At 40.5% G+C, this 14338-nt stretch overlaps 1 protein-coding gene and 2 pseudogenes across 1 annotated transcript; all 3 read right to left on the reverse strand.

Moving 5' to 3' along the window:
* Positions 1 to 580: 580 nt before the first annotated feature.
* LOC148031006 (cytochrome P450 71AU50 pseudogene) lies at positions 581 to 1261 on the reverse strand (annotated as a pseudogene).
* A 364-nt stretch (positions 1262 to 1625) lies between these two features.
* LOC148031007 (cytochrome P450 750A1-like) lies at positions 1626 to 2183 on the reverse strand. The gene has a single exon (XM_087685531.1). The coding sequence runs from the start codon at positions 2178 to 2180 to the stop codon at positions 1626 to 1628; it is 555 nt and encodes a 184-aa protein (XP_087541657.1). The 5' UTR covers positions 2181 to 2183.
* Positions 2181 to 9262, reverse strand: LOC148031008 (F-box protein At5g39250-like; annotated as a pseudogene).
* Between the last annotated feature and the right edge of the window lie 5076 nt (positions 9263 to 14338).

Below are 14338 nucleotides of genomic sequence, written 5' to 3' on the forward strand. Positions count from 1 at the left end.
TACATGGATACATATATAGGAAATATCAATGAATTTCTTGCATTTCATAAAATTTCCTATATAGGGAATGATTAAAAGTCATAAAGGCCCTAGTCATTTTCCCTATGGCTATTATATTCATGGATTATTAAGGTAATTGATAGTTAGGTCGTTGGTTATAATCCTAGAAGAGCTCATTCATAAATACCAATGTGATTGAAATTTTGAAAATGGTTGTACTTATTGAATTAATATCAATTTATCACATGTTATTGCAACATTTCCTTGAACAAAATGCTATTCAAACCATGTGAACTCTTGCTTTTGAGCTAATTGGCAGCATATTTTAGTTATTGAGACCTACACGCATGTATAGAATGTATTTTTTTCAAATTCTCCTACATATGGGAATGATTAATATTCTTCTAGAGTATATACATCTAGAGGCCCTCCAGTAAAAGGACATATTCTATAGAGGGACTTAAGATTAGTATCATAACAAGGTATACAATTGATATCTATATAGGAGCTTGAATGCTCGTGACATGGGTAGCTAATTATAATCCATTGGCCCAAGGGTATGCTTTGAAAAGGGGATCCTTTAATATTTACATGGAGAATAAAAGTCAAGTGCTAGCCTTGGTGTAGCAATGGCTATCAAGGGCTTGGCCATGTTAACTACTAAACCAAATTTTTCAGACATATCTATTGTACTAGTCTTTCTTGTGCACTGACCAACGTCTTGAGAAAGATAAAAACTTGGTTGCAATTTCCACGCAAATGCATGGATAACGTTGGCAAGCATCAACTGCACGTTAACCAAACCTAATGGCCGCCCTGGACATCCTCGCGTTCCAGACCCAAAGGCAAGAAGATGATAATGTTTAGCATTGACACCTAGCTCATCAAGATTGTTGGTGTTCAAAAACCTCGTGGGATCAAACTCAAGGGGATTGCTCCAAGAAGATGGATCTTGTCCCATTGCCCATACATTCACATAAATCCTTGCTTTTGCTGGGATATCATACTCGTCAATATGACAATGCTTCACGGACTCGTGTGGTCCGAGAAGAGGTACAACTGGGTGGAGACGCATGGTTTCTTTCACCACCGCTCTCAAGAATGGCAAGGATTCAAAATCCGACTCTTGCACTAAGCGTTCCTTTGGAACTACATGTTCTAATTCCTCTTGTAGGAGCTCCAAGTATGAGGGGTTTGCGAGAAGCTCTGCAAGTGCCCACTCAACTGTGTTTGAGGATGTGTCAATCCCTCCAAGAAGCATGTCCTGGAGAATACAAAACAAGATTGCTTAATAAGATGGATTAGGTAGAAGCACATATACAAAATGATTGGATGGTTTTGAAAAGTTAGTTTTTAGAAGAGAAGTGTGTTCTAAAAAACTGTGAGGTTAGTCGTTGATCATTATTAGTTACATGCATAACAAATATTTAGTGGGAATGAATTCTTGTCAAAAACCAAGCTAGCATGCCTTCTTTTCAGAGACAAAATCTGTAGAGCAGAAAGTCTAGAGAATATTACTATTTTGACAGCTCTACGAAATGAGCCAAAAAAGCAAAACCACAAAGAATTAAAATGCATAGCTGAGGACAACAGGATTATATCTTACCATTATAACTCCCTTGATGCTATTCTCCGACAATTGATCCTCGGACGTCCAGCAAGTTGGCAGGAGGCGCGGCTGCAACTGATCCACGATGCCGATGACGGTCGATCATGTCTTGAAAGACGGCGCCGAGATTGGAGGCAAGAGCTTGACTGCGCTTGGAGTATCCCTGGGGGTCCATGCGGACCAGCCAGGGGATAAAGTCACCGATGTTGAAGGCCCCTAACAGCTCCATGGCCTGGGTGACCATGTCGACGATGTCGGAGTGGCGCTCGACGAGGACGAGCTGCGAAAGGGTGGAGCCGAAGGCCATGCGGCAGATGATGTTGTAGGAGGCCGTCAGGAGGGCGCCGCTGGACGGAAGATTCTTCTTCGCCTCGGCAGCCACGGAGCCCAGGAGGGCCCGCACTTCCTGCTCGCGGACCGCCCGGAAGGACGCCAGTCGCCGGTTGCTGAAGAGCTCCGTCACGCACAGCTGGCGCAAGCGCCGCCAGTGGGGTCCTGCCAGGCTGAAGCCTATGTCGGAGGGGCCGAACAAGGCCGTGGCGGGCCGAGAGGCCATGTGGGCGTCGTGCATCTACAGGACCTGGCGGGCCATCTCCGGCGAGGAAGCCACGATGGTGGGCACGCTCCCCAGTCGCAGGTGCATCAGCGGCCCGTGCACCTTCGCCAGCTCGTGCATGGCCCGATGCGGCAGCGGTCCCAGCAAGTGCATGTGTCCGATTATAGGAAGAGCCCTGGCTGGTCCCGGAGGCAGCCGCAGAGTCGCACTCCTCTGGCCTCCTCCTCTCATTATCTTCCAGCTCATGTAATTAAATATCGCCATGATTAGCATCGCTGCAGCCGCTACTAGTGCCCACCCAAAATATTCCTCATCATATATCAAGTCATGAGCCACCCGACTTAAGCTTCTGCAGCACACCCTCCACATGCCTCCAAGCTCAGCTTGCACCTTATCACCAGCCATCCCTGAGCTAGCGCACATACAGTCTTGCGCTTCTGTCTGTCTTTATTTAAGGCTGAAGCTCCGCTCACATGCCTCTACTGGCATCTCACGATTTCCATGCCGTCCCGAAGGTCGTATTCTCAAAGACTTACGGAAGTGGATGCAACTGTTTAAACCACTTAGAGTTATGATACGATTGCTTTTCAGATTACCTGTAAGAAAAATGTGAGTAAAAGATTGTGCCATGTAAATTTTTTAATACTGTGAATTTAGTCAAACCTTAAAATAATACATCTCTGAGTGACACTTTATTAGATCCTCATTGTCACTTTTTTGTGAATAAGACTACTTGATAAGGATATCAAAATATCCTAGGGTTTCATTTAAAGACCTCCACATGATATATGTAGTTTTACCATTAAACAATGTTCATGTAATTTGGGTTTTAAAAAATCATAATTAGGGATTGTTAGATAACCTTATTGAACTGTAAAGCCTTGAGCCGAAGAAAAAGGCCCTATAAAGTGAGAAAATACAAAACTAAGATGACCTTCAATTTGAAGGTAATTGCCTCTCTAACATTTCAAAGCATGTGAGGCTTGTACTTCTCGATTGCATAGAACTTATCGAATGTGTTTTCATAAACTCTTATACACCTGTCTGTTAAAGAATACGGATCTAGAACTAGATGAGCTATGGTGGACGCAAATCAAACACACGATACATGATTAGAATGAGATATTGTAACTCAAGTGAATTAGGTTCCAAGATAGATTAGCTTGGACGCATAAACACAATCTTGAGTGATTCAAAATGATTTGTCCTCTGTATCAAAATGAGTGTCAATAAGTACATGCCTTTATAGATTTTTGGATATTACCACTTTTCCTCACTCTGCTTATGGGATTTTGGGCACCTCTCATAGAGCTTCTAGAGCATACATCTTTTCTCTATCTTCCGTACAAAGCCTTTTGTGGGAAAGCCTCTTTTGGGCACACATCTAGCCTCTATGGGCATTCATGTTAAGCATCATTTGCTATTCTCAACACCCCCCCTTAAATGATGAGTTTCTACCTTTGTTGGCTTTTTGCCCCCCCTGCATGCAAACATGGACCAGGAGACTAGCTCTTTGGCAGCCTAGTCAAGTTAAGGCTTGAAACTTTACATTTTCGGTAGGGTTTGTTACATTTTTTGTAGGGTTTGTTACATCCACTATGGTAGCCTAGTCAAGTTAAGGCTTGAAACTTTACATTTTCGGTAGGGTTTGTTACATCCACTATGGGAAGCAGATCCACTCACCGAATTTGAGATCCTCTATGGGAAATTTTTGCAAAACATTTTGTTGGTTTGTAGCAGCGGAAAATACTTTCTTCATCATTTTTGTTTTGTTGCTTCTTTGATAGCCTTTCATCTTCTTCTTGGTCTTCTTGGACTTAATTTTTCTTCATGCTCCTTGGCTTTTGTTGTGCACCTTATCCCTTTTACCAATGTGTGGTACTTTTATTTATTTTTGCTTCAATCTTCTTGATACAATCGTGTTGCTTCATGCTTTTACATGTGAGTACATTAATGGATACATGAGCTTCATTTGACAAACTCTCACAAATGAGATGAATTTTGGGATACATGGTTTAAGGGTTTTCATTTGGCATTGGCTTTCCTTTTGAGCTCTTGTGCAAGCAAATCATTTCATGCGGGAAGGTCTTACCACGAGTATACTCGGGCAGTGTCTACTCCCTTACAAGAATAGGAATTCAATAGAAACTCTAATCGTAAGTAACCTCTTAGGATTTTTTATAACTAATTATCAAGAATATTAAAAATCCCTTATTTTAGTTCAAGGAAAGTTAGTTAAATGTGAAGGCAATTTGATGATGCAGTGTGAGATGAGTAGGCTGATTTGAAGAGATAGAGTGTGAAATAGGCTTGTGAATGGAGTTTGTTTTGGAGAACGAGGTGGACTCTGATCTCAAGAGATATTGAAACAAGGATGAACATCATGGATGCAAGACATGGACTACTGTAATATGCCTCATTTCCAATCGAACATAAGAGGATCTTGGTGACATCACCAAAATCAAGCTTGATTCCAAACGCTTCCAGTTGTCTACCCTCTGCATCCACCAAAAGGAGTGCCAGCCATGCCCTGATCTCAAAAACAAAGGGATATTGAGAGGAAAACTGCAAGAAATCATATGTGTTGTAACCTGGCCCATCCAGATAGTTGAACCCTATCCTGTCAATGACACCAGCAACCTGATACTAATCTTTCCGCCCTGCGAGCAGGGAGAGGTGGATGGATTCTATGAATGAAACTTGAAAGCAAGGATTCACAAGAATCATTATCTTTGAGGATGGGCTTTGCAACACTACAAGAGAAAGGCCCTATAGACGCGCACTGTATAAGCAAAAAAGTGGGCGCGTTTATAAGCGTGTGTATCAGCGCGTCTATTCGCGCTAGTATAAAAAATGCATCTATATATCAGCGCTGATAAACACGCTTATAGATGCAAAAATAAACACACATATTTTTCATTTCTCATAAAGTCCCTGAATATGACCAAACCTCTTAACAGCTAGTATTTGTTTGAATAGGGCATGATTGGATGTATATACGACATAATTACACCTGGATCATATGCTAGGACATGATATACATGTCTAGGATCATACAGACATGATATACATGTATATACGACATAATATACATGTATAGGGCATATACATGCATAGGACATGATATACATTACCAACTTTACTTATTTCTGAGTATTACAAATATACATCCAATCATGCCCTATACAAATGTGATTGGATAGGGCATGATGATTGGATGTATATATAGATCAAAGGTTGACTTGTGCATTTGCTATATATATATATATATATATATATATAGAGAGAGAGAGAGAGAGATAACTGATCAATACACTCACATGTCTCATTTGTTGTGCACTTAACCTAGCCATGCATGCCAATTCATAGCATGAGTAGATTGATGTAAATTAGTTGGCTTGTGCATGTGCAAGCTATTCCAATCATGTCAAGATGCACTTATAGCTCACATATAATTTTAGATAAGGTGGACCACATGTAGCCAATGTGCACATGTCCTCTTTTCATCATCTTTAGCCAATGTGTCCACTTGTTGGTGACTAATACCAACAAGCCAACTACAAATCTCTTATCTATGAAATATATAAGTAAATTAACTTGGTTAATTTAATGAGGCCAAGTTTTCCTTCCATGGACAGTGTAGTTGGCTATATCCTACTTCAAGGTTATAGGAAAGTCTTGCAAAAGTCAATGGAGCATCCTAAAAATGATGATACTTTAATTACTATATCAAGTCACTTCATGTACATATCTTTGATTGATTGATGGATAATATGCCTTTCTCCATCTCTTTCGTGTACACCTTCATTGCATTATCTCTCTCTAGCTAAAAACTATTCGTGCTTTATCCACCTATTGATACTTGCATGCAATTGTAAGTGGGATGGTCTAGTAAGTCACTACATATGTGCCAATTGACTTGCGGCCAATGTGTTATCTCTTATCCTCAAGCTTTGTTATATATGTCACCACATAGGTCAATTGATTCCCTAAATGCATGCATTGATTCCCTAAATTGTTCATGCGCGTCTGTAAGCGCGTGTAATAAGAATTATCTGTGCATATACACACACAATTACACGCACTTACAGACGCGCCACGCAAGTATAGAAAAATTTAAAAAAAGTTGTGGCTTTCTTTTCAAACCTGTGCTTTCCTGCATTTTTTGCGCATTTTCTGCAGTTCGAGCTTGACATCACTACTCGTGTCTATCTATCACTTCATGAAGACAATGAAGCAAGGAAATAAGAGTAAAAAGAGGACAGGAGGAAAGAAGAGCCAAAGAGTAAAGAACAAGAGCTAAACAGCAAGGAAGAGAAGAAGATTCAAGCAACTTACCAAGGGAAGGGAGAAGGAGGACAAGGAGCTTGCAACCTAGCCGCCACCCATTAGAACAAGCAAAGAAGGTGAGTTCTTCTTCTCTCTCTCAATCTTGTTTGCTTTCTCTGTTTGTTTATCTCTCTCTTCTCTCTCTTCACATGCTGGATCTTGTCATCTATGGAGGTTTTTTTGCACGTTTTTTAAGAAAGTTTGAAAAGAAATGGTCTGACTGTGCATGTCTATCAGCGCGTCCAGATGATAGTATAGACGTAGGTATAGACGCGGAAATAGACGCGCTGACAAACACCCACAGAGATGCCCACATAGATGCGCTGGTAGACGCCCACAGAGACGCAGATATAGACACACATAGAGATGTGGGTATAGACGTTGCATGTAATATGTTTTATCTGCACAGGGTAATATGATTTTTCTTGTGTAGATGTGGAATCCTGGATCCTCCAGCACCCCATTCAACAAGGAGCAATTCATGGGTGAGATGACCAATTATCTTGGTCACCCTCCCACTGCAGAGGAGGTTTTCAGTGTGATGTCTAGAACACCTATCACATCTTTGCCTACACAGGGATCATCTGAGGTACATGGATCGACCGAAGCATGTGCATCTGCAGAAGCACGTGTATCGAGTGAGGTAGAGGGTAGTGCACGTCAAGGGAGGAGGGAGGAGGGAGAGTTGTGCGGGAAGATGAGGAGGTCGAGGGCTTTGTGGGGGTTGCCTAGGTGGTGGCTCTTGATCACCCTCACCGGAAAATTAGAGAGGTGAGCCTCCACAAATGTACTACTCTATCACTGATATTGGTGGTATCTTGCATGACTTTGAGGGGAGGGAAGTGATAGCCTACTTGAGGAGTGTCATGCATGCCACATACAAAGATTGCATGATTCCCTTCAAGCACCAAAAAAATGGTTTGTGGCAAGAGGTGCTGCGGGCAGCACATAAAAGGTACCCTAATCCTGAGAATTCACGATTCTCAGATGATTGGGGATGGTCAAAGGTGAGAGACGCGCTTCATAACAAGAGGTCTCACCTTATGACGCGCGCCAAGGAGTCATTGCAGAGACAAGAGCAGGGGCACCCTGGATATGGCCAACCACCCAATTGCCACCGCAAGGAGTGGAAAGAGGCCAAGAAGAGAGCAGCGGAGAAAATGACAAGTCGCCAGCATGCAGAGGCGTGATATATCCAGATGCCAACCATGGGATCGTCGCATTATGGATCGGGTGGCAGGGAGTCATGGGAGGCTGAGTTTGTAAGTATTATTTGATTTCTTTTTTAAAATTAAATTTTGTAATTTGTTTCGCTTCATTATGTAGTGTCTTTTAATACATTGTATGTTCAAATTGTTTTGTAGTATCATATTGTTGCTAGGATGCCTACTCCTAGAGAGGTAGGCTACCATCGAGGTCATAACCTGGGCGTCCACTTGGCAACATTTCTACGAGAAGGGACTTATCACGGAGGAGCAATATAATCACGCCATGAGGATTCCACCACCAGAAGAGGTATGTTTTATTTTTTACATGAAAAATATAGATAACTCTAAATTATTGTTTGTAATGGTATTTATATACCTTAATCCTTTGTGTAGACAAACCCTGATGTAGTTGAGGATAGCGAAGGGGGGACTAGTAGTAGCGGTGGCGGCAACGGCAGCGGCACAGGCAGCGGTGGTGGTAGCGATGATGATGCCTCTTCTGAGGAGATATAGAGGAGCCCCATGCGTGCATGCCTCCCCTTGGCTTGTAATTTTCATTTTTGATATGTATTACTTTCAGCTAGTTCTTGCGACCATGACATCACAAGCACTAGAACTCATAATGTAAAAACGTTTCATCGATATATATGAAATTTCGTGTTCTACATACATTGTTTTGTTTTCAGTATCTAATCTTCGAAACAATCTTTCTTTGTTTTCCCTAAGCATACAATTTGATGTTGATGGGGGGGAAAAAACCAGAGAGCATATGGCTTGCAAAGCCACATGCTCTCTGGTTTTTTTTTCATACCTCTGTTTTGCGCGTCTATCAGTGCGTCTAAATTGCAGGATAAATGCGCGTCTATTCTCGTCAAAAACTTGCAGAGTAAACGCACTTTTAGACGCGTAGATACACACGTGTATAGACGCACAATATGAATATGTCCACTTTTTTATAAATATGATTATATATTTACATAGCACGTCAATACGTGCGTCTATATGCGCGTCTAAGTGTGCATGTAACTCTGATCATAAGCGCACTTTTAGACGCGATATGGTAGACGCAGAAATAGACGCGCCCGACATTTTTTTTCACAATTCAAATATTGCATCTACAAGCGCGTCTATGGAGCCTTTTTGTTGTAGTGCAAGTGCACGCGCATGGTTGTGCAAATGTTTGGGGGAGGGTTCGCATCCCCATAAGGGCTTTAGATTCAGGAACCACATTTGAGTACACAGGCTGTGAGTCGATATGTGTCAACATAGAATTTGAGCACGTCAAAGGAGAGCTTAGGAGAAGGGAAGGGTCAAGACTTGTGCTTGTAGAGGTTGGTAAAGAGGTGGTGATATCCACCTGTCGGTCCAATCGGCAAGCTGGTGGTGCCCTTACCACTATAGCGGACAATGGAGGGCCAGCGGCGGGTGTAGAGGAGTCGTCTTTAACTTCATCCCTCCACTGCCTAAGATGCAAATGCAAGCCGTGAGCTCGAGCCCAATGAGGAAGGAGAAGACGGCCTTCAAGAACTCGCTGCTGGGCAAGCTGCTGTTCTACTCCATGGCATAATGATATCACAATGCAAAAAGATTAGGGTAAGGTCGAGAAACCTAGACATAGAAAAAAGATTACTCTTTCAGACTGTTCTTCTACACGAAGACCCACAGATACAGAAAGGAAGAAAAAAATGATATAGAAATTATTTAGAGTATGCAATGAGAAGGAAATGTTGAACGACTCTGCCCACTAGCTACCTAGCTCAGTCATGGCTCTGATACCATGTTAAAGAATACAGATCTAGAACTAGATGAGCTGTGGTGGGGACACAAATCAAACACACGATACATGATTAGAATGAGAAATTGTAACTCAAGTGAATTAGGTTCCAAGATAGATTAACTTGGACTCATAAACACAATCTTGAGTGATTCAAAATGATTTGTCCTCTATATCAAAATGAGTGTCAAGTACATGCCTTTATAGCTTTTTGGATAGTACCACTTTTCCTCACTGTGCTTACGGGATTCTCGACACCTCTCATAGAGCTTCTAGAGCATACATCTTTTCTCTATCTTCCGTACAAATCCTTTTGTGGGAAAGCCTCTTTTGGGCACACATCCAGCCTCTATGGGCATTCATGTTAAGCATCATTTGCTATTCTCATCACTGTCCTTTTGTGATAAAGTTATTTTCACGCCCCACATCTCCACCTTCTCATATTAACTCAGTTGCACTTATTTAGATATTGAAGATAGCTCCACATCTCCATATTCACAATTTAACTCACTCTGAGGAGGTAGTGCATACAAGAGTATCTAATATATTTTTCACATTTTGACATCTATTGGACACAATTGTAGGATTTGGATTTTCACATCTATGCATACTTAAAATGAATCCATGTCAATAAACATATGCTTACATTCACATTTATATATACTTAAAATATATCAATATCAATAAACAAATATTCTTTAACACTAGTGTTGTAGATGAACACCCACTATTGTGGTTAAAATTTATACCCTCTTAAAAATATATGCTTTCTCTTCAATAGAAAATATCTAGAACAAATACCTACTTTAGGAGAAGTTGATAATCTAAAGATAGTAGTTGCAAAGAAATAGATGGGATGAAAGTAAGCTAGAATGTGTACATTTCCCTTGGGACCATTTTCACATAAAGAAGGATCCATAATGATACTATTTAAAATTGTCTCAAATCTTGTTTTATCCAACTCAAACTTTCGTGACAAATAGTTTGAATCAAGATCAAAATATTAGTTTAAACTTCTTGAGGAGGACAAAAAAATATGTGTGTATATCAAAAAGTATATGGAAAAATATACAAAAATTCCTTCCAATCATGGTGGGGTTGGGCACATAAACATTTTTTAAAAAGAATCTTATTCAAGTTGAAATGTATAATGGGCTCCCTCATCTTTTCATTGAAGGAAGAAGTTTAGGAGTTGATCAATTATGAATTGATATAGGAGAATTGTTAAGTTTTGATAGTCAAAGAATTTGAGGAACCCTAAAAAGTATTTATCAATCATATGGAAAATTCCAAATCCTGGAAGAGTTCATAATCGAAAAATAAAGCGGCATTTTGAAGAACTATGAAAAATGCCATTGAACTGAGAGAGATGGAACTTTGAAAATTTTGGGAAAGTTCATCAAAACAACAAGGATATAGGAGTATAGTGACGGCCATTTTCAAGAAAATTAGTGGCATCGCTAAAGGGAGAGTGAATTGCATCTTGCATTTGAGAGGGAGAGGGAGAGAAAGAGAGAAAGAGGGAGAATGAGAGCTTCTTGCCACCGCCACCGCTGCGGTTTGCGAAGAAGAGGAGGAAGTGCATGGAGGGCGAAGAGGAGCCGCTGTCGCAAAGAGGAGCCGTTGAATCCATCCTCGGCACTTTGCAGTGAGTGCATTATTTCCTCTTGGTTTGTTTTTATTTTTTCTCCTTTTCTTTTTCTTGTTTTTGTTAAAAATTATATGTACTGAGAGAGAAAGAGAGGAATGAGAGAGGGAGAGGAAGAGAGAAAAAGAAAGAAGGAACAAGAGAGAGAGAGAGAGAGAGAAAGATAGAGAAAGAGAGGGAGAGAGAGAGGAGAATGAATGGATAAAAAACAAAGAGAGGGTAAGATCTTATTCTTTAATTTATTATTTTCTTGTTTGTAGTAGTAGTAGTTTTCTTGTTTGTAGCAGTAGCAGTAGCAGCAATAGCAGTAGCTTTTTCTTATTTTCTTGTTTGTAGTAGTAGTTGTTTTTTTAAATGTTTTTTCTTCTTTTCAGCTTGTTTGTAGTAGTTGTTGTTTTTGTTGTTGTTTTTTCTTCTTTTCTTGTTTGTAGTAGTAGTAGTAGTAGTAGTAGAGAGAGAGAGAGAGAGAGAGAGAGAGAGAGAGAGAGAGAGATTTTGTTAAAGGAAATGAGAGAGGGAGAGAAAGAGAGAAAAAGGAAGAATGAACGAGAGAGAGAGAGAGAGAGAGAGAGAGGGAATAAACATGAAACATAATAAAGAAAGAGAAAAAGAGATAGGGATGGAGGGAGAGAGGAGAATGAATGGATAAAAAACAAAGAGAGGGTAAGATCTTCTTCTTTTCTTGTTTGTCGTAGTAGTAGTAGTGGTGGTGGTGGTGGTGGTGGTAATAGAAATAGTGGTGGTGGTATATATATATATATATATGTGTGTGTGTGTGTGTGTGTGTGTAGAGAGAGAGAGAGAGAGAGAGAGAGAGAGAGAGATTTTGTTAAAGATGCACCTTTGGTGTGTTCAAGAAGGTGAGTGCTAGTAGTGGTAGTGGTAGTGGTAGTGGTAGTGGTAGTGGTAGTGGTAGTGGTAGTGGTAGTAGTAGTAGTAGTAGTAGTAGTAGTAGTAGTAGTAGTAGTAGTAGTAGTAGTAGTAGTAGTAGTAGTAGAGAGAGAGAGAGAGAGGTTTTGTTTAGGGTGCATCTTGGGTGTGTTCGACGCTTCAGGAAGGTGAGTACTAGTAATAGTAGTGGTAGTAGTATAGAGAAAGAGAGAGAGAGATTTTGTTAAAGATGCACACAAAGAAAAAAAAGGTGGTGAGGTCCGATGCAATACCACGGGATGGGAAATACTCCGACATAGGGTAGCTACTCCCTAATTCCCATGCATAACATATAAGACTTTACATACTATAGGCATGTCTATAGGTGGGTGGAAACTTTACATACATTAATTTTGTTGAGCTACAAGAGAAGGAATTCCTTCTCAAACAATTTAAGAAAGAAAAAAACAATGATAACAAAAACAAATTGTTTGTCATAACGTAGACCAAATAGAAAATGATGAAGGCCGTGATGTTCAAGATCGCAAAAGGTGTATCTTAATCAGCGTGTCCCATATCCTTGCTCTCAATGTAAGCTAGCAATTAGATGAAAACATCAATTGTCTAAAGAACACGTATAACGCTTTGGCGAGTTTCATTCAGAGATCATTGATCACGTGATCTCCGATTTTGAGCAAACGGTAAGAAAAGTATGTATCAATCATGCATTGTATTTGCAAACTAATTGAATATCATATACAAAAATATTGGATGTGGCTAGAAAATTTATTACAGGGAGATAACGTCTCATCCCAAGGAGGAATGCATCTTTTGCGGCCACTTAGAAGAGTTTGTGGGCGTGCGATGGATGGAGTGCTTGAGCCAATCCACCACTTGGAAGGTACTATCCAATCTATACCATCAATACCAGAGGAGACATGCAACCTTAGAGACTTTCCTACAATCTTGGAGCCTGTGATGGAGACAATGATTGATGCATTGATGCCCATAGATATCGAGACATCTAATCCACTTAGAGAGGAACATCCATACCATTATATGATGGGTGCCGAGTATTCTGCCTAAAGACACTACTTGCACTCCTAAGTGTGTAAGCAAAATACGGGTGGAGTGATGTGAGTGTGATCGAGTTATTCAAGTACATTGTACGTACGGTTCATTGATTTCTTTTCAGCACTATCATAAAAAACAATTGTACTTTTTCACGATGTTTTATGATTTTCTTTCAAGTTACTGAAGTATCATATATTATCACTTGTAAATACCATGCCTGAGTCTCGTGATGATGCATGACATGTTTTACAAAATCTTGGCATGGACTACAACAACATCCATGCATGTATCAACAATTGCATACTGTTTTGAGGAGAATATGAGACTATGGGGATATGTCCAAAGTGTAGTGCTTACAGGTATCGACAGGACTTGCAAGGGCAAACCATCCTTCAAAAAGTTCTTAGACACTTTCCACTTATCCCCCAAATAAATCACATGTTTCGTAGGTCCGCCGACGTGGCGAGCTTAACAACATTGCATGCACAAAATAGATCCACAGATGGAGTTCAACGAATATCAACGGATTCACGCGCATGGAGCCACATTGATTCTACCTTTCTAGGATTTGCTATGGATGGCATGAACCTATTCCTTGGCCCTTGAACTTTGGCTCGGTCTTGCTAGGGATGGCAACAATCCATTCGGTCTGCGTTCAACTTCTTACAGTGTGTGGCCTGTAGTCCTTATCAACTACAACATCCCTCCATGGCTTTCTATGAAGAAAGGATACCTCATCCTTAGCTTGCTCGTTCCCAGCGCTACTACAAAGTTAAAAATATAGATGTGTATCTTTGTCCAATAGTCGATGAGCTTAAGATTTTGTGGGAGGAGGGTGTCACAGTGGAAGATATGAGCAAGGGCGATGGTCGACGGTCCGCCAATATTCGAGCCATTTTCATGTACACCATGCATGACAATTTCAATGTATAGTACAAAATATACAATAAGGCATGGTCGCGTGGATGGCATTTCTGCGTGGAGCATATCGACAAAATGCCCTCCACAACAGATTGTGGTATCATGAAAAAGTTTGAGCAAGAGAGCCAACAACGAACAACGGATCCAAATAACATTATAGATGAGATGGAGTATTTTGAAAACTTGCAAAGTATTATCACGGTGGAATACTGTAGCTTCTCCATGATCCTATTCGATGTGTAGTGGTTCAAAGTGGTACTTGAAGGAGCTGGAGCAAAATTTTGATGAGGTCCATCTGGATTTCTCAAAATAGATTTCGAAAAAAGATGAACGGATTTGTGTGACACGT

Source organism: Lygodium microphyllum, chromosome 9, assembly GCF_053477565.2.
Source record: "Lygodium microphyllum isolate KBCC chromosome 9, Lygodium_microphyllum_v1.1.10, whole genome shotgun sequence".
NCBI classification, from domain to species: Eukaryota; Viridiplantae; Streptophyta; class Polypodiopsida; order Schizaeales; family Lygodiaceae; genus Lygodium; species Lygodium microphyllum.

What these genes read in the sequence shown, in the direction of transcription:
- LOC148031007 (XM_087685531.1), bottom strand. Translation starts at nt 2,180, where the DNA reads ATGCACGACGCCCACATGGCCTCTCGGCCCGCCACGGCCTTGTTCGGC.